We start from the raw sequence: 26,748 nt of genomic DNA on the forward strand, positions 1-26,748 counted from the left end.
CAATGCGGTGAAAACCGCGCTAAGGGATCATTTTATCCCCTTATCCAACGTAGACTTTGACAGGTTTGTCATGTGTGGAGAAAAGCAGCACGATGAGGAGACATTAGATCAATTCTGTGCACGTTTGAGACAGCTAGCCACCACGTGCAGATGGACGGATGCTGATTTAATGGTCCGACACCAACTGATCCAAGGGTGCAGCTCAGGGAAACTGCTGAGGCAGGTTTTGAGAGAGCCAGGTATGTCGTTGGTGCAGATTTTGGACAGTGGAAGGGTATACGAACTTGCCGAGAGTAGAGGGGCTAAAATAGATGCTGCTGCATGCCCAGGCAAGCTCGAGGAAGCTTTTGGGGTTGGGAGACAGCCCCAAACAAAGTCGAGGTGGAGCCAAAAGAGGCAGGAACCGACATCTCCCCAAGGCAATGCGGTCATTTTTCAGTATTGTGGATCCGATTTGCCGCATTCGGAAGACTGTCCAGCCAAATCGAGGACCTGCGGAAGATGCAACACGCCAAGGCACTATGCCCGAATGTGCAGAGCTGCTGCCCCAGTTGCCACACAGCGGGGACCCGCGAGGGTAAGCGGTGGATATAGAAAACAACAAAGTGTCGCTGCAGTGGAACAGGATGTCCAAAGACTCAACATGGCAGAGGAGGAGGAAGAGGATGAAGAGGTCTTTTTCATTTCAAATTTGGCTACCGGGGCGAGAAAACGCAGACAACCGATGTGTATGGTTAACATTCAAGGAGTCCCTACGTAGGTACTAATAGACACTGGTGCCTCAGTATGTGTGTTGGCTACCGAACATTACGAAGCCCTCCCAGGCCCCCCTCCATTGGACCATTCGAGGGCGAAGATTTTCAACTTCGGGGGTCACACTCCCCTGCCAATCAAAGGGGTGTTTGGAGCTCCTGTAGCCCATGAAGGAAAGACAATTAAGGCAAGGTTTTTCGTCACGGATGTTATCCCTCGGTCCCTGTTGAGTTGTGCGGCCTCGGAATATTAGATTTGGTCCACTTTGCGTGTGCAATTTATCAAGGGGACGTAGACTCACTTTTGGAGAAATTTGAGAGTATGTTTCAAGGGATTGGTCGACTAAAAGCAGAACCAGTGCGGCTGCACATAGATGAAACGATCCGCCCAACAGCATTGAAACACAGACAAATTCCGTTCCATCTTCGGTCCCAGGTTGAAGAGGAACTCAAAGCACTGATCAATATGGATATCATTGAAAGGGTGGAAGGGCCGAATCCTTGGGTCTCGCCAATCGTGGTGGCACTAAGCCCAAACAACCGGGCAAGGTTTGCATCTTCGTGGACATACGGTTGCCCAATGTGGCCATCAAGAGAGAACGCCACCTGACCCCCACTATAGATGATATCATCAGTGAACTGCAGGGTGCCAAGATATTCTCGAAACTTGATTTAAGAGCAGGATATCACCAGCTGGAGTTGCATGCGGACTCAAGGTACATTACTACTTTTACAACGCACGAGGGTCTGTACCAGTTTAAGCGCCTCAGCTTTGGGATATCCTCAGCAGCTGAGGTGTTTCAGAATGCAATCAGGGGTGCTTTGGCGGGTCTAAGGGGAGTAATAAACATGAGTGACAATATTTTGGTCTTTGCCACTACATATGCCGAACACCTGAAGTGTCTAGAAGCAACCATACAGAGACTGAAAGATCTTGGACTCACCTTACACCGGGAGAAATGCGAATTCTTCAGAGATCGCATTGGGTTTTTTGGATTTGTGTTTCATGGCAACGGTGTATCCCTGGATCGGGACAAAGTCAAAGACATCCGCGAGGCTGCACCCCCCAATCGCCAACAGAAGTCTGCAGTTTTCTGGGGATGGTGAATTACTGCGGCCGCTTCATCAAGGGTTTGGCATCCCTCTCTGAACCCCTCCGGGCCCTCACGAAAAATGACGCTGTTTGGGTCTGGGGTACCAAAGAACAAGGTGCGTTCGATTAAATCAAGAAGGCATTGTCAGATCAGGACAGTGGCATATTTTGATCCCACAGCCGAGTCCGAGGTGGTTGTAGACGCAAGTCCGGTGGGTTTAGGAGCTGTGCTGATGCAGAAGGACGTGAGAGGTGAGATGCTACCTATCGCATATGCGAGTAAAGCCCTCATGGAGACTGAACGTCCCTACTCTCAGATAGAGAGAGAGAGGCCCTGGCCATCTTATGGGGCTGCAGACATTTCAGGTTGTACATTCTTGGGAAACCGGTAACTGTCATCACGGATCACAAACCGCTTCTTCCAATCCTAGCGGGTGTATCCTCGAAACCTCCTCCCAGGATAGAACGGTGGATGCTCGCCCTCATTGAATACGGGGTCAAATTGGTGTACCGGCCAGGGATGAACAATCCAGCGGACTACTTGTCCCGTCATCCTAATAGGGAGAGGGAAGGTGATCAGGGAGATGTGGCAGAGTGCAAAGAATTTGTACACAATGTTGTGGCAGTTGCCATGCCAGTGGCGTTGGACAGAAATCAGATGGCACAAGAGTCGGCAGACGACGAGGTGTTTAAAATCATCAGAGCTGCAATTCAGAGTGGCGATTGGAGAAGCATTCTGCAGAATAACACAAGGAAGGAGGACAGAGCCCAGAGGGATCATCAGGCACTATGGAAAATCCATGATGAGCTCTCCACTTCAGAAGATGGGTTGCTACTAAGCGGTCGCCAAATAGTTGTACCAATGTTCGCTAAGAGCCCAAGTCATGGAACTGGCTCACACCGGACATCAGGGAGTGGCGAAGATGAAGGCGAGGCTGCGCACAAAGGTTTGGTTCCCAGATCTGGAAACCCTAGTTGAACTGCATGTAAAAGGGTGTTTGTCATGCCAGGTGGTCAGCCCCGTAGAAAGAGCACCCCCGATAAATTCTATGGAACGGAGCGAGAAGCCATGGGGCACAGTCCACACTGACTTTGGGTCAACCGGGAGGGGCATGTACTTTTTAGTGGCAGTAGACCAATGGTCGAGGTATCCGGAGGTGGAACTAGTTGACTCATTTGCTGTAGATCACACGATCCTTGCGTTGGAAAAGATGTTTGCCACGCATGGCCTCCCTGAAATCCTCTGCTCGGACAATGGGCCACCATTCACTGGGAACCAATTTGCACAGTACCTGAGAGAAAGGGGCATACAACATCGGAAGGTGTCGCCGCTGTGGCCCTGGGCGAATGGGGAGGCCGAAAGGCTCATGAGGACACTTAATAAGGTATTCCGCATAACGGCCAACAGTGGGGTGGAACTAAAGAGAACCCTATTTGAGTTTCTTCGAGAATATAGGTCGACAATGCATCAATCCACAGGTGTGGCTCCGGCCGAGGCTCTGTTTGGGAGATGGGGGCTCACGACCTTCCAGAGGTGGAAGGTCGTGAGCCGGGGATCATAGACAATGACCGGGTGAGAAGGGAACGAGAAGCCCACAATGCCAAGGAGAACGAACGGAGAGGACTGCGAGAAAAGGACATAGCAGTTGGAGACTCGGTAATGGTACGCAACCGCAGGCCAGAGGGGAAACTGTCACTGCCATATGAACCCCAACTGTGGGTCGTCACCCATGTCAAAGGATCTATGATCACTGCGGCGAATGCACGGGGAACCATCACCCGCAATGAGTCCTTCTTCAAAAGATTTGACAGCCGGCCACCAGACGCTGATCCTACGAGGCCTATGCAGCAGGAGGAACATGCAGAGGCACCGGAAGATGACCCCTCCGTGGGTCCACCACCGACAGTCGGGACCCCACCGCTCAGCTCGCAGGCGGAAAGGCGGTACCCGGCGCGACAAGGCTGCGCCATACCTGTTCGGCTCAAAGATTACATTCTAGATTCAGGTGACAGAACAGGTGACTGTCCTTGGCCAATGAGACACTATTCAGAAAGTCAATGTTTGTAACGTTCATGGTTGACCTGTGAATGTGTTGCAGTTGTAAGTTGTTGTTGTTTCTGTTTGAAGAAAAAAAGGGATGTTACGTCCGTAATGCATGTGCGCATGTTTTAGCCTCGTTGTGGCCGCACATGCGCGTAACGAATAAAGACGGCCCGCGAGGCAGTTGCCGCCGGGACCCTGGAACGATCAGACGTGCGTGTCCGAGTCTCATTGTGCATATGCGTTGATGCTAGTACAGGGCGGACCGAGGCACGGGAAGCCCCAACACACTAGAGCATGCATGTTTTTAAATGATTATCTTTGCTAAAAGGGTGAGCTGCGATATACATCAAGAAAGGCCTGGAGGATGGGTTGCCCTAAGCAACTCTTACAATGAGTATTCCTAAATTGACAAGTTCTTGATGCAGTCTGGGCTCCTTAAAATGACAATACATGAACAGCTGAAGAGGAATGGGTTTCATATGTCAAAGGAATAAAGACGAAAGCTGCCTGTTGTGACTGCAATTCACGTTTAGCCTATTTGAAAAACAAGAAACTAGCAATTATTTTGCCGAAACATGGTAATGTTAGGCCTTACATTGACGTGCTTTCTGATAATTCTTGTGGGGGATGTGTGACAAAGATAAAAGGCTGGTGAAAGTCTTTGATGAATGCTTGCCTGTCAAAGCCAAGCCTCTGGTGAAAGTCTGTGAGGAACGCATGTGCGGAAAAGCTGAAAGGCAGGCGAAAGTCTTTGATGAATGCTTGCCTGACAAAGCCAAGAGTCTGGTAAAAGTCTTTGATGAATGCTTGCCTGACAAAGCCAAGAGTCTGGTGAAAGTCTTTGATGAATGCTTGCCTGACAAAGCCAAGCATCTGGTTAAAGTATTTGATGAATGCTTGCCTGACAAAGCCAAGAGTCTGGTGAAAGTCTTTGAAGAATGCATGTGTGATAAAGCTGAAAGGCAGGTGAAAGTCTTTGATGAATGCTTGCCTGACAAAGCCAAGCGTCTAGTGAAAGTATTTGATGAAATCTTGCCTGACAAAGCCAAGCATCTGGTGAAAGTCTTTGATGAATGCTTGCCTGACAAAGCCATGAGTCTGGTGAAAGTCTTTGATGAATGCTTGCCTGACGAAGCCAAGAGTCTAGTAAAAGTCTTTGATGAATGTTTGCCTGACAAAGCCAAGAGTCTGGTAAAAGTCTTTGATGAATGCTTGCCTGACAAAGCCAAGAGTCTGGTGAAAGTCTTTGATGAATGCTTGCCTGACAAAGCCAAGCATCTGGTTAAAGTATTTGATGAATGCTTGCCTGACAAAGCCAAGAGTCTGGTGAAAGTCTTTGAAGAATGCATGTGTGATAAAGCTGAAAGGCAGGTGAAAGTCTTTGATGAATGCTTGCCTGACAAAGCCAAGCGTCTAGTGAAAGTATTTGATGAAATCTTGCCTGACAAAGCCAAGCATCTGGTGAAAGTCTTTGAAGAACGCATGTGTGATAAAGCTGAAAGGCAGGTGAAAGTCTTGGAAGAATGCTTGCCTGACAAAGCCATGAGTCTGGTGAAAGTCTTTGAGGAACGCATGTGTGGAAAAGCTGTAAGGCTGGTGAATGTCTTGCAGGAACGCATGTGTGGAAAAGCTGAAAGGCTGGTGAAAGTCTTTGATGAATGCTTGCTGGAAAAAGCCAAGAGTCTGGTGAAAGTATTTGATGAATGCTTGCCTGACAAAGCCAAGAGTCTGGTGAAAGTCTTTGAGGAACGCATGTGCGGAAAAGCTGAAAGGCAGGCGAAAGTCTTTGATGAATGCTTGCCTGACAAAGCCAAGAGTCTGGTAAAAGTCTTTGATGAATGCTTGCCTGACAAAGCCAAGAGTCTGGTGAAAGTCTTTGATGAATGCTTGCCTAACAAAGCCAAGCGTCTGGTGAAAGTATTTGATGAATGCTTGCCTGACAAACCAAGAGTCTGGTGAAAGTATTTGATGAATGCTTGCCTGACAAAGCCATGAGACTGGTGAAAATCTTTGAGGAACACATGTGTGGAAAAGCTAAAAGGCTGGTGAACGTCTTTGAGAAATGCATGTGTGGAAAAGCTGAAAGGCTGGTGAAAGTCTTTGATGAATGCTTGCCTGACAAAGTCAAGAGTCTGGTGAAAGTCTTTGAGGAATGCATGTGTGGAAAAGCTGAAAGGCAGGCAAATGTCTTTGATGAATGCTTGCCTGACAAAGCCAAGAGTCTGGTGAAAGTATTTGATGAATGCTTGCCTGACAAAGCCAAGAGTCTGGTGAAAGTATTTGATGAATGCTTGCCTGACAAAGCCAAGAGTCTGGTGAAAGTATTTTATGAATGCTTGCCTGACAAAACCAAGAGTCTGGTGAAAGTATTTGATGAATGCTTGCCTGACAAAGCCATGGGTCTGCTGAAAGTCTTTGAGGAACGCATGTGTGGAAAAGCTGAAAGGCTGGTGAATGTCTTTGAGGAACGCATGTGTGGAAAAGCTGAAAGGCTGGTGAATGTCTTTGAGGAACGCATGTGTGGAAAAGCTGAAAGGCAGGCAAAAGTCTTTGATGAATGCTTGCCTGACAAAGCCAAGAGTCTGGTGAGTCTTTGATGAATGCTTGCCTGACAAAGCCAAGAGTCTGGTAAAAGTATTTGATGAATGCTTGCCTGACAAACCAAGAGTCTGGTGAAAGTATTTGATGAATGCTTGCCTGACAAAGCCAAGAGTCTGGTAAAAGTATTTGATGAATGCTTGCCTGACAAAGCCATGAGTCTGGTGAAAGTCTTTGAGGAACACATGTGTGGAAAAGCTGAAAGGCAGGCAAAAGTCTTTGATGAATGCTTGCCTGACAAAGCCAAGAGTCTGGTGAAAGTATTTGATGAATGCTTTCCTGCCAAAGCCAAGAGTCTGGTGAAAGTCTTTGAGGAACGCATGTGTGGAAAAGCTGAAAGGCAGGCAAAAGTCTTTGATGAATGCTTGCCTGACAAAGCCAAGAGTCTGGTGAAAGTATTTGATGAATGCTTGCCTGACAAAGCCAAGAGTCTGGTGAAAGTCTTTGAGGAACGCATGTGTGGAAAAGCTGAAAGGCAGGCGAAAGTCTTTGATGAATGCTTGCCAGACAAAGCCAAGAGTCTGGTAAAAGTCTTTGACGAATGCTTGCCTGACAAAGCCAAGAGTCTGGTGAAAGTATTTGATGAATGCTTGCCTGACAAAGCCAAGAGTCTGGTAAAAGTCTTTGATGAATGCTTGCCTGACAAAGCCAAGAGTCTGGTGAAAGTCTTTGATGAATGCTTGCCTGACAAAGCCAAGCGTCTGGTGAAAGTATTTGATGAATGCTTGCCTGACAAAGCCAAGAGTCTGGTGAAAGTATTTTATGAATGCTTGCCTGACAAAGCCAAGACTCTGGTGAAAGTATTTGATGAATGCTTGCCTGACAAAGCCATGAGTCTGGTGAAAGTCTTTGAGGAACGCATGTGTGGAAAACCTGAAAGGCTGGTGAATGTCTTTGAGGAATGCATGTGTGGAAAAGCTGAAAGGCAGGGGAAAGTCTTTGATGAATGCTTGCCTGACAAAGCCAAGAGTCTGGTGAAAGTCTTTGAGGAACGCATGTGCAGAAAAGCTGAAAGGCAGGCAAAAGTCTTTGATGAATGCTTGCCTGACAAAGCCAAGAGTCTGGTGAAAGGCTTTGATGAATGCTTGCCTGACAAAGCCAAGAGTCTAGTAAAAGTCTTTGATGAATGCTTGCCTGACAAGGCCAAGAGTCTGGTGGAAGTCTTTGATGAATGCTTGCCTGACAAAGCCAAGCATCTGGTGAAAGTATTTGATGAATTCTTGCCTGACAAAGCCACAAGTCTAGTAAAAGTCTTTGATGAATGCTTGCCTGACAAAGCCAAGAGTCTGGTGAAAGTCTTTGATGAATGCTTGCCTGACAAAGCCATGATTCTGGTGAAAGTATTTGATGAATGCTTGCCTGACAAAGCCAAGAGTCTGGTGAAAGTATTTGATGAATGCTTGCCTGACAAAGCCAAGAGTCTGGTGAAAGTATTTGATGAATGCTTGCCTGACAAAGCCATGAGTCTGGTGAAAGTCTTTGAGGAACACATGTGAGGAAAAGCTGAAAGGCTGGTGAAAGTCTTTGAGGAACGCATGTGTGGAAAAGCTGAAAAGCAGGCGAAAGTCTTTGATGAATGCTTGCCTGACAAAGCCAAGAGTCTGTTGAAAGTCTTTGATGAATGCTTGCCTGACAAAGCCAAGAGTCTGGTGAAAGTCTTTGAGGAACGCATGTGTGGAAAAGCTGAAAGGCAGGCAAAAGTCTTTGATGAATGCTTGCATGACAAAGCCAAGAGTCTGGTAAAAGTCTTTGATGAATGCTTGCCTGACAAAGCCAAGAGTCTGGTGAAAGTCTTTGATGAATGCTTGCCTGACAAAGCCAAGAGTCTGGTGAAAGTATTTGATGAATGCTTGCCTGACAAAGCCAAGAGTCTGGTGAAAGTCTTTGAGGAACGCATGTGTGGAAAAGCTGAAAGGCAGGCGAAAGTCTTTGATGAATGCTTGCCAGACAAAGCCAAGAGTCTGGTAAAAGTCTTTGACGAATGCTTGCCTGACAAAGCCAAGAGTCTGGTGAAAGTATTTGATGAATGCTTGCCTGACAAAGCCAAGAGTCTGGTAAAAGTCTTTGATGAATGCTTGCCTGACAAAGCCAAGAGTCTGGTGAAAGTCTTTGATGAATGCTTGCCTGACAAAGCCAAGCGTCTGGTGAAAGTATTTGATGAATGCTTGCCTGACAAAGCCAAGAGTCTGGTGAAAGTATTTTATGAATGCTTGCCTGACAAAGCCAAGACTCTGGTGAAAGTATTTGATGAATGCTTGCCTGACAAAGCCAAGAGTCTGGTGAAAGTCTTTGATGAATGCTTGCCTGACAAAGCCAAGAGTCTGGTGAAAGTATTTGATGAATGCTTGCCTGACAAAGCCAAGAGTCTGGTGAAAGTCTTTGAGGAACGCATGTGTGGAAAAGCTGAAAGGCAGGCGAAAGTCTTTGATGAATGCTTGCCAGACAAAGCCAAGAGTCTGGTAAAAGTCTTTGACGAATGCTTGCCTGACAAAGCCAAGAGTCTGGTGAAAGTATTTGATGAATGCTTGCCTGACAAAGCCAAGAGTCTGGTAAAAGTCTTTGATGAATGCTTGCCTGACAAAGCCAAGAGTCTGGTGAAAGTCTTTGATGAATGCTTGCCTGACAAAGCCAAGCGTCTGGTGAAAGTATTTGATGAATGCTTGCCTGACAAAGCCAAGAGTCTGGTAAAAGTCTTTGATGAATGCTTGCCTGACAAAGCCAAGAGTCTGGTGAAAGTCTTTGATGAATGCTTGCCTGACAAAGCCAAGCGTCTGGTGAAAGTATTTGATGAATGCTTGCCTGACAAAGCCAAGAGTCTGGTGAAAGTATTTTATGAATGCTTGCCTGACAAAGCCAAGACTCTGGTGAAAGTATTTGATGAATGCTTGCCTGACAAAGCCATGAGTCTGGTGAAAGTCTTTGAGGAACGCATGTGTGGAAAACCTGAAAGGCTGGTGAATGTCTTTGAGGAATGCATGTGTGGAAAAGCTGAAAGGCAGGGGAAAGTCTTTGATGAATGCTTGCCTGACAAAGCCAAGAGTCTGGTGAAAGTCTTTGAGGAACGCATGTGCAGAAAAGCTGAAAGGCAGGCAAAAGTCTTTGATGAATGCTTGCCTGACAAAGCCAAGAGTCTGGTGAAAGGCTTTGATGAATGCTTGCCTGACAAAGCCAAGAGTCTAGTAAAAGTCTTTGATGAATGCTTGCCTGACAAGGCCAAGAGTCTGGTGGAAGTCTTTGATGAATGCTTGCCTGACAAAGCCAAGCATCTGGTGAAAGTATTTGATGAATTCTTGCCTGACAAAGCCACAAGTCTAGTAAAAGTCTTTGATGAATGCTTGCCTGACAAAGCCAAGAGTCTGGTGAAAGTATTTGATGAATGCTTGCCTGACAAAGCCAAGCATCTGGTGAAAGTATTTGATGAATTCTTGCCTGACAAAGCCACAAGTCTAGTAAAAGTCTTTGATGAATGCTTGCCTGACAAAGCCAAGAGTCTGGTGAAAGTCTTTGATGAATGCTTGCCTGACAAAGCCATGATTCTGGTGAAAGTATTTGATGAATGCTTGCCTGACAAAGCCAAGAGTCTGGTGAAAGTATTTGATGAATGCTTGCCTGACAAAGCCAAGAGTCTGGTGAAAGTATTTGATGAATGCTTGCCTTACAAAGCCAAGAGTCTGGTGAAAGTATTTGATGAATGCTTGCCTGACAAAGCCATGAGTCTGGTGAAAGTCTTTGAGGAACACATGTGAGGAAAAGCTGAAAGGCTGGTGAAAGTCTTTGAGGAACGCATGTGTGGAAAAGCTGAAAAGCAGGCGAAAGTCTTTGATGAATGCTTGCCTGACAAAGCCAAGAGTCTGGTGAAAGTCTTTGATGAATGCTTGCCTGACAAAGCCAAGAGTCTGGTGAAAGTCTTTGAGGAACGCATGTGTGGAAAAGCTGAAAGGCAGGCAAAAGTCTTTGATGAATGCTTGCATGACAAAGCCAAGAGTCTGGTAAAAGTCTTTGATGAATGCTTGCCTGACAAAGCCAAGAGTCTGGTGAAAGTCTTTGATGAATGCTTGCCTGACAAAGCCAAGAGTCTGGTGAAAGTATTTGATGAATGCTTGCCTGACAAAGCCAAGAGTCTGGTGAAAGTCTTTGAGGAACGCATGTGTGGAAAAGCTGAAAGGCAGGCGAAAGTCTTTGATGAATGCTTGCCAGACAAAGCTTAGAGTCTGGTAAAAGTCTTTGACGAATGCTTGCCTGACAAAGCCAAGAGTCTGGTGAAAGTATTTGATGAATGCTTGCCTGACAAAGCCAAGAGTCTGGTAAAAGTCTTTGATGAATGCTTGCCTGACAAAGCCAAGAGTCTGGTGAAAGTCTTTGATGAATGCTTGCCTGACAAAGCCAAGCGTCTGGTGAAAGTATTTGATGAATGCTTGCCTGACAAAGCCAAGAGTCTGGTGAAAGTATTTTATGAATGCTTGCCTGACAAAGCCAAGACTCTGGTGAAAGTATTTGATGAATGCTTGCCTGACAAAGCCATGAGTCTGGTGAAAGTCTTTGAGGAATGCATGTGTGGAAAAGCTGAAAGGCAGGGGAAAGTCTTTGATGAATGCTTGCCTGACAAAGCCAAGAGTCTGGTGAAAGTCTTTGAGGAATGCATGTGCAGAAAAGCTGAAAGGCAGGCAAAAGTCTTTGATGAATGCTTGCCTGACAAAGCCAAGAGTCTGGTGAAAGGCTTTGATGAATGCTTGCCTGACAAAGCCAAGAGTCTAGTAAAAGTCTTTGATGAATGCTTGCCTGACAAGGCCAAGAGTCTGGTGGAAGTCTTTGATGAATGCTTGCCTGACAAAGCCAAGCGTCTGGTGAAAGTATTTGATGAATGCTTGCCTGACAAAGCCACAAGTCTAGTAAAAGTCTTTGATGAATGCTTGCCTGACAAAGCCAAGAGTCTGGTGAAAGTCTTTGATGAATGCTTGCCTGACAAAGCCAAGAGTCTGGTGAAAGTATTTGATGAATGCTTGCCTGACAAAGCCAAGAGTCTGGTGAAAGTATTTGATGAATGCTTGCCTTACAAAGCCAAGAGTCTGGTAAAAGTATTTGATGAATGCTTGCCTGACAAAGCCAAGAGTCTGGTGAAAGTCTTTGATGAATGCTTGCCTGACAAAGCCAAGCGTCTGGTGAAAGTATTTGATGAATGCTTGCCTGACAAAGCCAAGAGTCTGGTGAAAGTATTTGATGAATGCTTGCCTGACAAAGCCAAGAGTCTGGTGAAAGTCTTTGAGGAACGCATGTGTGGAAAAGCTGAAAGGCAGGCAAAAGTCTTTGATGAATGCTTGCATGACAAAGCCAAGAGTCTGGTAAAAGTCTTTGATGAATGCTTGCCTGACAAAGCCAAGAGTCTGGTGAAAGTCTTTGATGAATGCTTGCCTGACAAAGCCAAGCGTCTGGTGAAAGTATTTGATGAATGCTTGCCTGACAAAGCCAAGAGTCTGGTGAAAGTATTTGATGAATGCTTGCCTGACAAAGCCAAGAGTCTGGTGAAAGTCTTTGAGGAACGCATGTGCGGAAAAGCTGAAAGGCAGGCGAATGTCTTTGATGAATGCTTGCCTGACAAATCCAAGAGTCTGGTGAAAGTCTTTGATGAATGCTTGCCTGACAAAGCCAAGAGTCTGGTAAAAGTCTTTGATGAATGCTTGCCTGGCAAAGCCAAGAGTCTGGTGAAAGTCTTTGATGAATGCTTGCCTAACAAAGCCAAGCGTCTGGTGAAAGTATTTGATGAATGCTTGCCTGACAAAGCCAAGAGTCTGGTGAAAGTATTTGATGAATGCTTGCCTGACAAACCAAGAGTCTGGTGAAAGTATTTGATGAATGCTTGCCTGACAAAGCAATGAGACTAGTGAAAATCTTTGAGGAACACATGTGTGGAAAAGCTAAAAGGCTGGTGAAAGTCTTTGAGAAATGCATGTGTGGAAAAGCTGAAAGGCTGGTGAAAGTCTTTGATGAATGCTTGCCTGACAAAGTCAAGAGTCTGGTGAAAGTCTTTGAGGAATGCATGTGTGGAAAAGCTGAAAGGCAGGCAAAGGTCTTTGATGAATGCTTGCCTGACAAAGCCAAGAGTCTGGTGAAAGTATTTGATGAATGTTTGCCTGAAAAATCCAAGAGTCTGGTGAAAGTCTTTGAGGAATGCTTGCCTGACAAAGCCAAGCGTCTGGTGAAAGTATTTCATGAATGCTTGCCTGACAAAGCCAAGAGTCTGGTGAAAGTATTTGATGAATGCTTGCCTGACAAAGCCAAGAGTCTGGTGAAAGTATTTTATGAATGCTTGCCTGACAAAACCAAGAGTCTGGTGAAAGTATTTGATGAATGCTTGCCTGACAAAGCCATGGGTCTGGTGAAAGTCTTTGAGGAACGCATGTGTGGAAAAGCTGAAAGGCTGGTGAATGTCTTTGAGGAACGCATGTGTGGAAAAGCTGAAAGGCTGGTGAAAGTCTTTGATGAATGCTTGCCGGAAAAAGCCAAGAGTCTGGTGAAAGTATTTGATGAATGCTTGCCTGACAAAGCCAAGAGTCTGGTGAAAGTCTTTGATGAATGCTTGCCTGACAAAGCCAAGAGTCTGGTAAAAGTATTTGATGAATGCTTGCCTGACAAAGCCATGAGTCTGGTGAAAGTCTTTGAGGAACACATGTGTGGAAAAGCTGAAAGGCAGGCAAAAGTCTTTGATGAATGCTTGCCTGACAAAGCCAAGAGTCTGGTGAAAGTATTTGATGAATGCTTGTCTGCCAAAGTCAAGAGTCTGGTGAAAGTCTTTGAGGAACGCATGTGTGAAAGAGCTGAAAGGCAGGCAAAAGTCTTTGATGAATGCTTGCCTGACAAAGCCAAGAGTCTGGTGAAAGTATTTGATGAAGGCTTGCCTGACAAATCCAAGAGTCTGGTGAAAGTCTTTGAGGAACACATGTGTGGAAAAGCTGAAAGACAGGTGAAAGTCTTTGATGTATGCTTGCCTGACAAAGCCAAGAGTCTGGTGAAAGTCTTTGATGAATGCTTGCCTGACAAAGCCAAGGGTCTGGTAAAAGTCTTTGATGAATGCTTGCCTGACAAAGCCAAGAGTCTGGTGAAAGTCTTTGATGAATGCTTGCCAGACAAAGCCAAGAGTCTGGTGAAAGTATTTGATGAATGCTTGCCTGACAAAGCCAAGAGTCTGGTGAAAGTATTTGATGAATGCTTGCCTGACAAAGCCATGAGTCTGGTGAAAGTCTTTGAGGAACGCATGTGTGGAAAAGCTGAAAGGCTGGTGAAAGTCTTTGATGAATGCTTGCCTGACAAAGCCAAGAGTCTGCTGAAAGTATTTGATGAATGCTTGCCTGACAAAGCCAAGAGTCTGGTGAAAGTCTTTGAGGAACGCATGTGTGGAAAAGCTGAAAGGCTGGTGAAAGTCTTTAAGGAATGCTTGCCTGACAAAGCGAAAAGGCAGGAGAATGTCTCTGAAGAAAATGTATGATCAATCTAGAACTGTCTGAGAGACCAAGAGGTGAAGAAACGTGCCTTTCTACTTAGCCTACAGCTAACCTGATGCAAATTACAGTAAAGAAAACATGTTTAGACTTTGGACTATTTTCGACAGTTATTCCCCACAGTGGAGAGTTGGTTATGCTCATTTCATAACTATAAGGCCTAGAAGAAATGCATCATGCGTTGGATGCTATAATAGGCCAAAAACATACATTAACACAAAATAACATTTTTTGCTTCATCAGTATGGTCAGATATCCGTCTGTCACTGGTCCGCTTCCTATGTGATATTTGTATTCTATCATCTGATCAAGGTTTCATGCTTCTTTCTGGTGGAGTGAGTGGATCCCTCCACGTGTACAGTGCACGTGCTGGCTGACTGACTCTCTATTCGCCAGTCCACGGCGGGAAAGCAAGAGAGCTAGCCAATGTGAGCAGAGAGACATGAACAGACAGCACTTGCTTTTCTAAAAGCCAGACGTTTTGCATCACAACCACATGGTATACACTGAACCACAATTTTAAATATTGTACCTTTAGATCCTGAGATAATCTGCAAAACTTCTGAACAATAAGAAAAAACAGTATTTCCAACCGAAGCAGAAGGCCAGCAGTTCAAATTATCCCACATTCCAGGACAGACTCCTGTTAAAAACAAAATTCAATAGCAAGCTTATCAAATACATACACACGCAGGATTCATAATGACAGGACTGTAAATCAAAGACACACGAGCAACCACTGTAATAAATAATTTAAAAGTTATTATTATTATTATTATTATTATTACGGTATTTATTGAGTGCGGACCTAGCTTCGAGAAGCAGCAGAGTGATTTATGGAGGTATACCACAGTACAGATGCATAACGAGCGCTTTACAGGGGTATACAACAACACAGAAACCCAACAGAACGCTTTACAGGGGTATACAACAGTACAGATGCATAACAGAGCGCTTTACAGAGGTGTACAACATTAAAGATGCATAACGGAGCGCTTCACAAAGGTATACCACAGTAAAGATGCATAATGGAGCGCTTCAGAGGTATACCACAGTACAGATGCATAACGGAGCCCTTCACAGAGGTATACCACAGTACAGATGCATAACGGAGCGCTTCAGAGGTATACCACAGTACAGATGCATAACGGAGCGCTTCAGAGGTATACCACAGTACAGATGCATAACGGAGCGCTTCACAGAGGTATACCGCAGTACAGATGCATAAAGGAGCGCTTCACAGAGGTATACCACAGTTCAGATGCATAATGGAGTGCTTTACAGGGGTATACAACAACACAGAAACCCAACGGAACGCTTTACAGGGGTATACAACAGTACAGATGCATAACAGAGCACTTTACAGAGGTGTACAACAGTACAGATACAATACAGTGCGCATTTCAGAGGTAACAACAGAACGGATATACAGCGTGGGGTAGGATAAAGAGGGGCACAGAGGAGGGGTACAGCTGTATTGGGTGGCAGGGAGGAGAGGGGTGAGCAGTGTCTAGCGAGTCTAGTGGCGCAAGGGGGGACATGATGTTCTAGGTGTTGAGGCAGATTAGTTGCGTTATTGCAGTATTGTGCTGGTCAGAGCAGAAAGCTAAGCTATAAATAAAAAAGCTTTGCGTCCATCAATGTCTGTAGCAGTAAAATTAACCAATATTTGCAAAGGCAATATGTGTTGGCATTCACATGTGATTTGCAGTCTTCAGTATCCCCGTAATGCCATTATATGCCTGGTACAGTCACTATATATCGAATAAGGCAAGGCCAACCTACGCTGAGCCTTACATGCAGCTCGACCTAAATCCACCGCTCTGGATTTGCTGGTCTCCCGGGATGATTCAGGGCACGCCGTAAACCAAAAGCAGTGCCGGAATCCATTGTGCGGGTCGGGCCAGACAGGGTTCTGATTGACGGGCCAATAAGAGTCACAGGATCTCCCAGGAGTTTCAACATGTTCTGCGTCATTTGGGGACCCCATGAAAGGGGTATACACCACTTTTGCCAAATGGCAACTTTACCACTTTACCAAATTCGTTTTTGCTGCATTTCTTGTGCTGCTTTATTTTTTTTATTTTTACCACAAACAGGTAGATGGGAAGTTGGGGAAAGGTATGTAGTAGGTTGGGTGGGAGGTAGCGTGGAGGGGGAGGGGGCAAAGGGGGCAGCTCTCCACCTGCTGTTTGTGCAAAAAAGTGGCAAAATTGGTCAAAATAAATGAGGAGAATTTGCCATGTGGCAAAAAAAGACATTGGCAAATGTTCATAGAACCATGAAAGGACCAGATCATTTACACATCCTCTTTATGGGTGGTGTCTGTAAGAAGAGGAGTGTTCAGCGCAAGCGCATACATTGAAGGTTTTAGGGGAGTTTTGGTGGTTTCTGAAGGAGTTTGATCACCTTTTTTTAGTGTATTAGATGTTAGTTTTTTGTATCTCTGTTTGCTGCCTTTTGTCGGTTTCTGTTTATTCGCCCCCTAGTCGTCTTTCCATTTTTAACCTTAGGATATTAAAAAGCACTGAAAAAGAATATTCACTCTCCTTTCCCATTTTCAATTTCTTCCCCCTTTTTCTTACCAGAAAGTTTAATAAAGCAACAAAAAAAAATCCCTTTTCCACTCATCTAACCATATCAATCAAAGGAATTTTGGTTGAGGTGGTCACGATGTTTGACTATTTAGGTTTCCGTCTGGCCAGAAATGGTATTTGGGACAAACATGTGGAAAACGCCCATTTCACATTATCTCGTAACTGTGCTGCGATTGGGAACTTCTCTAAGAAGTTTGGGAACAATGTTGTAAACCCTGATTTAGAATTATAGAGATCACAAGCAGTTGGTGCCACAAGGTATGCTGCAAAACTGTGGCCCATAGTAAATGTATCCTTTTACTCACAATCGAAAACTCCTCATGCTCCCGATGTGCACCCATGATATATTTTTCCATCTGGAATTAGATGGAAAATGCATTGGTGAGATGTTAAAGATCACCACACACCGTGGGTAATAATAAGCAGCGCTCAGATACCTGAGGGTTCGTAGCGCTATAAAAATGCCAAATTATTATTATTTATTATTATTATTATTATTATTATTATTATCAAGCCCCTATAGTATAAAGAGCACCACACACCGTGGGTAATAATAAGCAGCACTCAGATACCTGAGGGTTCGTAGCGCTATAAAAATGCCAAATTATTATTATTTATTATTATTATTATTATTATTATTATCAAGCCCCTATAGTATTGGGCAACGATTTGGCAAAAGGAGTATCTTGGTTGCTACTGCGAAGCGTCTAGGGTTTTAATGAGCTGCAAAGGTGCATTCAATCTTACCTGGCCAGCTTACGTTAAATCCACATGGCACTCACTGAATCTGGGCAGTTTATGGTCTGAACCCTGGAACATGCAAGGTAATGCCCGGGATATCATCGAAGAGGCATATTGGGATCATGTGTCCTCCCAACAGCTTACAAATTGGTTATTGCTGGCAGGTTGGAAATTTCTGTCAAACAAAACTGTGTGGGGCCGTGAAAATTATTTAATGGATATTGAGCCACTGTATGGATGCTCCCTTTATATGACATTGAGATTCAATATCGTTCCATTCGCCCCATTTAATGTTTGGTATAAGACAGGAAACATATAATGTCCATTCTGCACCAATGTAATTGAATCTGTACAGCACTTTATGTTTTCCTGTCCAGGATATTCACAAATTCGAGGTGGGAACCTTAGATTATGTCTAAGGAATCACGGTGTAAGCACATTATCTGCTGCCGGAATTCTATGGTGGAATTCTTCTCTCCCTGATGTTGTGTATGCCGTATCGAATTATGTTATTCAAGCCTGGAGAAGGAGAAAAGAAACAGAACATTTTACGCTGATGCAGTTTTAATTGATTATGATCATTTATCCTGCAAAAATGTGCCTATTTGCACCACAATGTTTTTTAAAATTCTGCATGAACATGAATATGAATTAATTTAATAGTATATTTTGTACTAAGCGCGTGTGTTTTTTAAATTTTGATATTCATGTGTATATTTGCTTTTATGGTGACCAGCTGAAATAAAGTCCTGAAAAATTAAACATCTTTATATTTGAAAATATGACTTTGGACAGCAAGATTTGCAAAAGTCAAATCAAAATATAGCAAAATAAATCAACTGATATGCAGTACCTATCCAAATACAGGTGATCAGATTACATATGCTTACATATGATTACATATGCTCATATTTGATATAATTGGAGCTGATAAAATAATTGATCAATCTTTAAGATACTCACACATTTTCTTTTATCTTCTATTTTTTTCTACTTTGAGTTTACATGAGAATAAAATTATAATGTATCAATTTGGAAGAATTAAGATTTAGAACTCTGTAATTTAGGAATGCGCTGTATCAGCCTTTAAAAGGTTCTTCGGGTGAAAAACATATCCATGATTTTGGCTATTGTATGATATGTTCAATGAAAATGTTGATTGTATAATTATGATACGATTTTTACTTTTTGGTTTTTGAATTAACAGTGATTGTATGAACTTTCAAATTTCTAAATAGTATTGAATTGCATAAAACGTATATTATGAATTCTCATTGGTGAATTGCAATGCAATTTAATAGGAGTTATTGACATAATATCAAGAACAAATATGCAGTTGAGCTAAAAAATATAATAGCAGGAATGCTTCATAGAAAGTAATTATTCCATGTTCTAAAATACTCCTGTTGGTGAAATGACATCTATTTGATAATTTTGTGTCTTATACAGAACCGATTGTACATTTTATGGCTTTTTGCCCAATGTCTTTCAAAGATTGTGCCGTAAAAAGCACCACGCCAAACCAATATTTTAAAATGGTGAATGGCGGAAAATCTGCCAAAGTTCCCATAAGTGGTTTGGGCTGGCTATACTCGGTCATACTCTTGAAGGTTTGTCATTCTTCAGCTTCCACTTTATTCAGCTCACTTTTCCATACTTTTCCTGATTCACACACATCCGTCTACAGTGCCCCCTCTTCCACAGCAACCTCTATGTGGAGAAAGTGAATGTGTGTTCTTTACAGAAGGACGCACGGGTCCATGGTGAGACACATCGACTCAAGCAGACCTCAGTCCCCGTCCTTCTGAGCCTGCCCAAGCACCTCTGCCATCCAAACATACAGCACCAGTGGCAAAGTCACATTAGACGCCCTTCCTTAAGACCTCAGAGTGGCTCGGGAGATCCCAGAGACCTGAAGGCTACATGATGTAGCTGTCAGAATCCGCCTCTACTTGCCCTGTGTAGCCGACGTATTCTTCCCAACAATATAACCTACTGTCTATGTCAGAAATCAAGACAGCGGGATCTATTCTTTGAAAGAATGGATCCCACGAACACAGGTTGAAGAAGGGTGCAGGGACCGGCAGAAGACCCAAGAGAGGAGGGACACTAATTAATCCTGTATTCTCAGAGAATTGTGTAAACACATCGTACCGACCCAAAGACTAACCTTAGATAAATAAGGACCGAACTGCTGAAGAACCAACTGCGAGCTCAGCCTGCCGGGAAGTTCCTCTTTAAATACTGCTACGGTATCTGCAAGACAAGTTCCCTGTAGTTAACCACTAACCAATATGTCTGTCAGCGTGTACATGTATGTGTAAATCTATATAGGCTTTGGGGAGATGTCTTACCATGGAATCCGGTGGGTTTCTTGTGGAGCGGTCCATAACAGTAGCAGTAGCAGCAGGAAATGAGGAATCGGAGCAACCCCTTCACGACTATACGCAACGAAACGAGGACGCCTAGACAGTATGTCTCTAGTCCGGGTATTACCCCGACGAAACGAGGACGTCTGGCGGGAATCGCAAACACACCAAAGAAGTCACCAGTGCGTGTGTAACAATCTGTGGGGTGCTCCAATTCTGCAAAATAATAGATCCAGGTGGGAGAAACAATACAGCCGGAGACGTGGAAACCAGACGACAGTACAATACAAGGTACGTTGCGGGTCAAAACGATGGAGCCGAAGGCACACAGCAAACGAGGCAGACAAGGGCAAGACAAGGCAGTTCCAGAAAGCAGTCCGGGTAGTAGACAACATAGACAAAGGCAAAGGGCAAACCAAACAGATGAGGACTGGACAAGGCAGTTCCAGGAGGCGTTCCGGGTCGACTTGGATGAAGACAAGAGGAAATCCGGACATAGGCAAAGTTCAGTAACCAGGTAATCCAAAAACACACTGCAAGGCAAAGACAAACGTACTTCTGCAAATTCATAAGTACCGTGGACTGGAAAGGAGGTGCTTAGATGTCACAGGATTGCAACACATGACCAAGGAACAGCGAACGCTTCCTGGAGCGCAATGGCCGTGTTGTCAGTTTCCACTGTAACCTCCGGGCCATAGCGGCCTTTCTTGTGGGTTCGCACCGGTGTCTGGGTTTTGTAGTGCGGATACAGCATGGAAGGGAATAAACGCCTAATATTGGGTAAAGACAGTAAGTGCGGTTGTGAGAGGGACTTATGTAGAACTTTCCTCACATTGTGCCTATGTGTAGAGCTAGGTACCTGAGATATGCGTGATGTAGAGACAGTAGTGGAACGTAGATTCCTGACAGTAGAGGAGCGGTAAATATAGGATTCCCAAGAGCGCCACCTCTAGTCCCAGCCCCTCTTGTTTCCTGTCCCCTAAAGTACATGTCCTTTCAAGCCTTCAGCATAAACGTTTACTGCTTGAGGAAAGAGATCACTTGTCGCAGCCACCTCCCCTGACCCCCACTTCCTCTTGTAATGAGAGCCATATTGCAACTGCGACTGGTGCCAGTGGCTTCAGGAAAGCTTCTTTGTGATCACAGACTTGCTTTTGATGCTGACTCATTCTTGATGAAGGAATGTATTACCTTGCTCCTGGAACCAAGACAGGCCAGCACAGCAGCGCTGGGAAGACACAGCCTTGGGATATAGAGCCACAAGTCTGACTCTGCTCTCCTGCCTGACTTCAAAATGGCTGATGTACCTTTTATGTTCTTGCCAGCACGCACCAACATTAAATGAATCTAATTTCCATTAGGGACACAATGATAGGCCATGGCTGATAAATCTAATTAAAAGGGGGAAACCCAAAAAGGAACAGGCTGAAAGGAGGAATAGCAACTTACGCTCTTAGTAACGAGATAAAGGGCCGTGGTTAACATTGAGAAAAAGGCTGAGGGCATCACCTACTGCAGCTGCAGGCCCACCCCATCACCAACTTGGGCCCTTTGAGCCTGGACACCCATCCTGGACAATAGAAGGTCAGTGAGAAACACTTCTGGGCTGACCCAACGGCTACTCCCTCACCCAGTCAACACCATGGGTGAGGAGGATGGAGAGGATGGAGCCCCCATACCAGTCCCATGCAGGATGCATAGCACCTTGGCACCCATGCCTGAATTCGACACCTCAGGCCCACCATCCAAACTGGGTCCGAAGTTGCTACTTTGGGTGAAGAAAATGGAAATGTTTTTCAGGGCCTCAGGTGAGACTGATGATGATGCGAAGGTGGCCATGATGGTGTGCTCAGCTGGCACGGAGGTCCACAGGATTTATGACTCGCTGAACCTTCAGGTGGTCACCAATGATGCGGTGAAACAGGCCCTACAGAACCATTTCCTCCCCATGACGAATGTCGACTTCGACAGATTTGTGATATGTGCGGAGAAGCAGCAAGGGCAGGAGTCCTTGGACAAGTCCTGTGCAAGGTTGAGACACCTCGCAAGCACCTGCAGGTGCGTGAATGAGGAGGAGATGGTGCGGAACCAGTTGATTCAGGGGTGCAGCTCCGGGAAGTTGCGGAGGCAAGTGCTCAGGGAGCCAGGCCTGACGCTGCCGCAAATCCTGGACACTGGGCGAGCATATGAACTGGCAGAGTCTAGAGGCGCGAAGATGGACGCAGTGATGCATCCAGGCAAGAGTGAGGACGCCTTCGCCATCGGGCACTCTGCCCCAGGTAGGACGCGCTGGGGTCCCAAAAAAGCAGACTGCCCCGCTACGCCTGGAAGTCCGCAGTGCTGTCCGTACTGTGGATACGACCTTCCACATGCTGGGGAGTGCCCTGCAAAGACGAGAATCTGCGGAAGATGTGGCACGCCAGGACACTACTCAAGAGTGTGCAGGGCCACAACCCCAGTAGCTGCATCTAGGGGGCCGGCAAGGTCAAGCGGGGGAAACCCCAGGCGCATGAGGGGTGTGTTGTCGATTGAGCAAGGGGTGCAAGATCTGGATATTGCCGAGGAAGAGGAAGATGACAAGGAGATCTTTTTCATCTCGAGCATCGCCACAGGAGCGAGGCAGAGCAGGCAACCGATGTGCACAGTGAACATTGGTGATGTGCCCACCCCTGTCTTGATCGACACAGGAGCGTCGGTCTGCATTCTAGCCGCTGAACACTATGAGGCTCTCCCAGGTCCTCCCAAGTTGGAATTTTCGAAAGCTCGGATATACTCCTTTGGGGGGGACACGCCTCTACCGATTCAGGAAGTTTTCGTGGCCCCGGTGTCACACAGGCTAAACAAGATCAAGGCGAGGTTTTTTGTGACTAATGTCAGTCCGCACTCCCTACTGAGCTGCGCGGCCTCCGAAGCCCTCGACATTGTGCATTTCACTCTGGCAGTGTACCATACAGACATTGATCGCCTGCTGCAGCCGTTCGAAAGCATCTTTCAAGGAATGGGAAAGTTAAAAGGTGACCCTATTAGGCTCCCCATTGATGGGTCTGTGAGGCCGACGACCCTCAAGCACCGAAGAATTCCATTCCATCTGAGAGCGCAGGTGGAAAAAGAACTCCAATTGACTTGGACATTATCGAGAAGGTGGAGGGCCCAACCCTGTGGGTCTCCCCCATAGTGGTGGCACCAAAGCCCAAGCAACCAGCGGCTGTCCGCATCTGTGTGGACATGAGACTGCCAAATGCCGCCATAAAGACGGAGCGTCACCTCACGCCCACGTTGGATGATATGGTGGGTGAGCTGCAGGGGCGAAAGTCTTTTCCAAGCTTGATCTGAGGTCTGGGTACCACCAGCTGGAACTCCACCCAGAGTCACGGTACATTACTACATTTACGACCCACGAAGGGCTACCTCAGTTTAAAAGACTCCGTTTTGGTGTCTCGTCAGCGGCGGAAGTCTTCTAGAAACGTCATCCGGGGAGCCCTGACGGGACTAAAAGGTGTCATTAACATGTCAGATGACATTCTGGTCTTTGCGCAGTCAGAGTCTGAACATCTGAAGAGACTGGAATGAGCGTTGGAAAGACTCAAAAGTCTGGGGCTGACACTACACTGAAAGAAATGTGAGTTCCTCAAGGACCGGATAGAGTTCTTCGGGTTTGTATTCCATGCAGGTGGCATCTCGCCCGACCCAGAGAAGGTGAGAGACATACACGAAGTGACCCCACCAGAGTCACCGGTTGAGATAAGAAGCTTCCTCGGCATGGTGAACTATTGCGGGTGATTCATTCGCGATATGGCATCACGGTCGGAGCCCTTGCGTGCCCTGACGAGGAACGATGTTGCATGGGTGTGGACTTCTAAAGAACAAAGGCATTTGCCGAGATCAAGAATGCTCTGTCGGGCCAGGAAACTATGGCATACTTTAGCCCGGACAGGGAGTCCGAGATAGTTGTGGATGCCAGCCCAGTGGGGCTGGGTGCAGTGCTTATGCAAGCAGACTCGCATGGACTCATGCGCCCGATAGCGTATGCCAGCAAGGCACTCCAAGAAACTGAGAAAATGTACTTGCAGATTGAGCGGGAGGCCCTAACCATTCTGTGGGGCTGCAAGCACTTTAGAATATACATATTGGGGAAGCCTGTTGTGGTGATAACCGACCACAAGCCGCTCATTCCAATCATGGCGGGCGCCTCTTCCAAGCCACTCCACGCATCGAGCGGTGGATGCTGTCACTGATAGAGTATGGTGTGAAGCTGCAATATCGCCCGGGCACCCACAACCCTGCGGACTACCTGTCCAGACATCCAGGGGCCGGGCGCCCCCGAGACACTGCTGAAGTGGTGGACTGTATTGAGATGGTGCACAATGTCGTGGAGGCGGCCCTGCCAGTGGCCCTGGCACGCCAGGAAATTGCAGAGGCTTCGAAAGAAGATGAAATGTTCCTGGTCATCAAGGAGGCAATGGACAGCGGGGAATGGAGAGAAGTGCTCACCAACAACGCCAGACGGGAGACCGGGGCTCAAAAGGACCTCCAAGCGCTGTGGAAGGTGCTCAATGAGCTCTGAGTAACGGACGATGGCCTTCTACTAAGAGGTCGTCAGATCGTCACCCCGCTCTGGCCTAGGGCGAATGGAGAGGCCGAGCGCTTCATGTGAACACTCAACAAGATCTTCCGAATCTCGTTGGATGGAGGAGGGGAACTGCACCAGAACCTCTTTGAATTCCTTCGAGAGTATCGGACAACCCCCCATCAATCCACCGTGGTCGTGCCGGCTGAGGCGTTATTCAATCGTTGCCCCAAAGGACTGCTGCCGGAGGTAGAGGGGCGCCGCCCCGGGGTGATCGACAACAACCATGTATGCCTGGAGCGAAGGATCAAGAACGAGCGGGAAAGTGCTCGCAGGAACCTGCTGGAGAAGACTATCGAAGTAGGGGACACTGTCCTGGTCCGAAAAAGATGGCCGGAGGGGAAGCTATCTCTCCCGTATGAGGCCCAGCCGCTAGGAGTGACCCATGTCAAGGGGTCCATGGTCACGGCGGCCAACGAGAGGGGAACGAGCATGAGAAACATATCCTACTTCAAGAGGATCGAGGCAGGCCTGCAGGCAGCACCACCACCGGTGCCGCAAGATGCAGCCTCCCCAGGACCCCAGCCCGTAGCCCCGCCGGGGGACAAAAGCCCTCCAGAGGTCCCGGGGACACCTAGACCACCTTGAGAGGAGAGCAGAAGGTACCCGAGCCGGGAAGGGCGCCAACGCCCGTTGAGATTCCAAGACTTCATCATGGACCCAGTCTCTTAGGAGGTCGAGAACGGTTCCCGTGCTCCAAGGTTTTGTTTGTTATTTGTTACTGTTGAGACTTGTTCATTGTTTGGGGAAAAGGGAGGGATGTTGCGTAGTACACGTGCATTGTGAGCATGTGCGAGCCTCGTTCGGGCTTGCGCATGCGTGTAGTTAATGAAGGAGGTCCCGGTCGCCAGTTGCAGCCGGGACCCCGTACCGGCAACACGTGTTTCGTGTCTCTCTATGCCTGCAGGCGTGCGCGCATGTGTAGGTGTGCGGGGAGCCTGGGGGTCACACGCCACCTCTAACACCCGGGTGCAGCCTTGCTGGCCGGTGGGACATGGTCCCAGACTTTCTTGGACTAATAAAGTTGGAAGCACCTGTTATTGTTGGGGTGTCCAAACGAGCCTGCATGTTAGCAAGGTGCTTAAAGCGGACATAGTGATATGATATGGTGCTCCTGGTGCATGTGGTCTCTCCTGTGTATCAACGTTTGTCTTATATGTGGTTCACAGGGTCCCCAAGTTAATCAACTGGCAATGTGTACTTAAGGCTTCAGTATATGGGGCAACCCAGCAGTTACAGTTATTGTTCATTGTGTTGTAGTTGTTTTAGCTTATACCCCTGGCATGGGATGTTGTGACTAACGCCCCTCCCGGGCTTGTGCACAGTCACGTGTCCTGCACATGTGGTTCACACCACGTGGGGTGCTTAATAAAGGGCCAAGCGGCTTCCCGCTCTGCGGGCTTTCACCACCATGACTCCTGCCTGTAGTGTCTTCCTGCAGCGCGCGTCAGGCAGAGGCCCTGCCCACAGAGCCTTCCATTCAGGTTGCCGGCCCCCCCGCCAATGTAACAGTGACCACTTAGGCCTGAGCCTGCAAGGCCGGAAGCCTGGAAATATATCACGAAGAATATCAGTGATTCGCCCAGGAGGGTGATCTTGCCAGATAGTGAAAATATCTGGCCACTGTAAGTAAAAGAAGCCTTTCATGATAAACCAGGCCACATATTATTCCAGTCAGGGCGTCAGAGAATTGTATTCAGATTTCTCCATTAAAACAAAGAACAACCATTACACGTGTTTCACACATGTTGTCACAAATCACAATTTAACTCACGTGTGCATATAACTTATTTGATGGTCTTAAAAATAGAAACATTATAGACTTTAGGGCCTAATTCCTCCCATTCATAAATACGTGGCCTCCTTCGTCGTACACACTTTAAATGCATCATCAATAAAGTTATGTTCCACTCCCTCAACTTCAGTGCGATGTGGTCTCAGCACTTATGTCCCCCAGACTAACCACATTCTAATACATCCCCAGAATAAGGGCACTCGCACATCTTCGTGTGTGTTCCTACAGTGCTTGCGACCACCATTGTTGATGCAAAACGGAGTTGGCTCTTCTGAAATGTGACCTGCAATGAGTTTTTAGAAGCAAGCACACAGGCATAAAACTGTGACCTCCTGGTGAGCATGATTGGGTCGCAGAGTGGTCAGGCAGGCGTTTATTTACAATAAGAACGGGTGGGATACACTGCAGAAAGTGCCACCGCCGCAGATGGTAATTTGGCGATAGAAATACAGCATTAGTGTGTTGTCACTGCGGAGGCATACCTTGGCTCCGTGAGATAGGGCTGAGGGTGGGGACCCAGCACGGGCGGACATGATGCTGCATGCCAAGGGCGGGTCAAAGCTTAATGGCCTGTCCGGGTGCACCCAGTGCCTCAGAACGACCTGGAGCCCAACCCTCACCAGTCTCAAGCAGTGGAGT

At 46.5% G+C, this 26,748-nt stretch overlaps 1 protein-coding gene across 1 annotated transcript in view; it reads right to left on the reverse strand.

The window, feature by feature from the left end:
* The window catches only part of SCTR (secretin receptor), a 590,525-nt gene that overhangs the window by 253,436 nt on the left and 310,341 nt on the right, over window positions 1–26,748 (reverse strand). Inside the window, exon 3 of the mRNA XM_069616610.1 lies at window positions 14,513–14,623. Within this exon, the coding sequence (XP_069472711.1) occupies window positions 14,513–14,623 (111 nt within the window). The remainder of the gene's footprint in view (window positions 1–14,512; window positions 14,624–26,748) is intronic.

The sequence above is a fragment of the Ambystoma mexicanum genome, chromosome 9 (genome assembly GCF_040938575.1).
Source record: "Ambystoma mexicanum isolate Mex_15411 chromosome 9, UKY_AmexF1_1, whole genome shotgun sequence".
NCBI lineage: Eukaryota > Metazoa > Chordata > Amphibia > Caudata > Ambystomatidae > Ambystoma > Ambystoma mexicanum.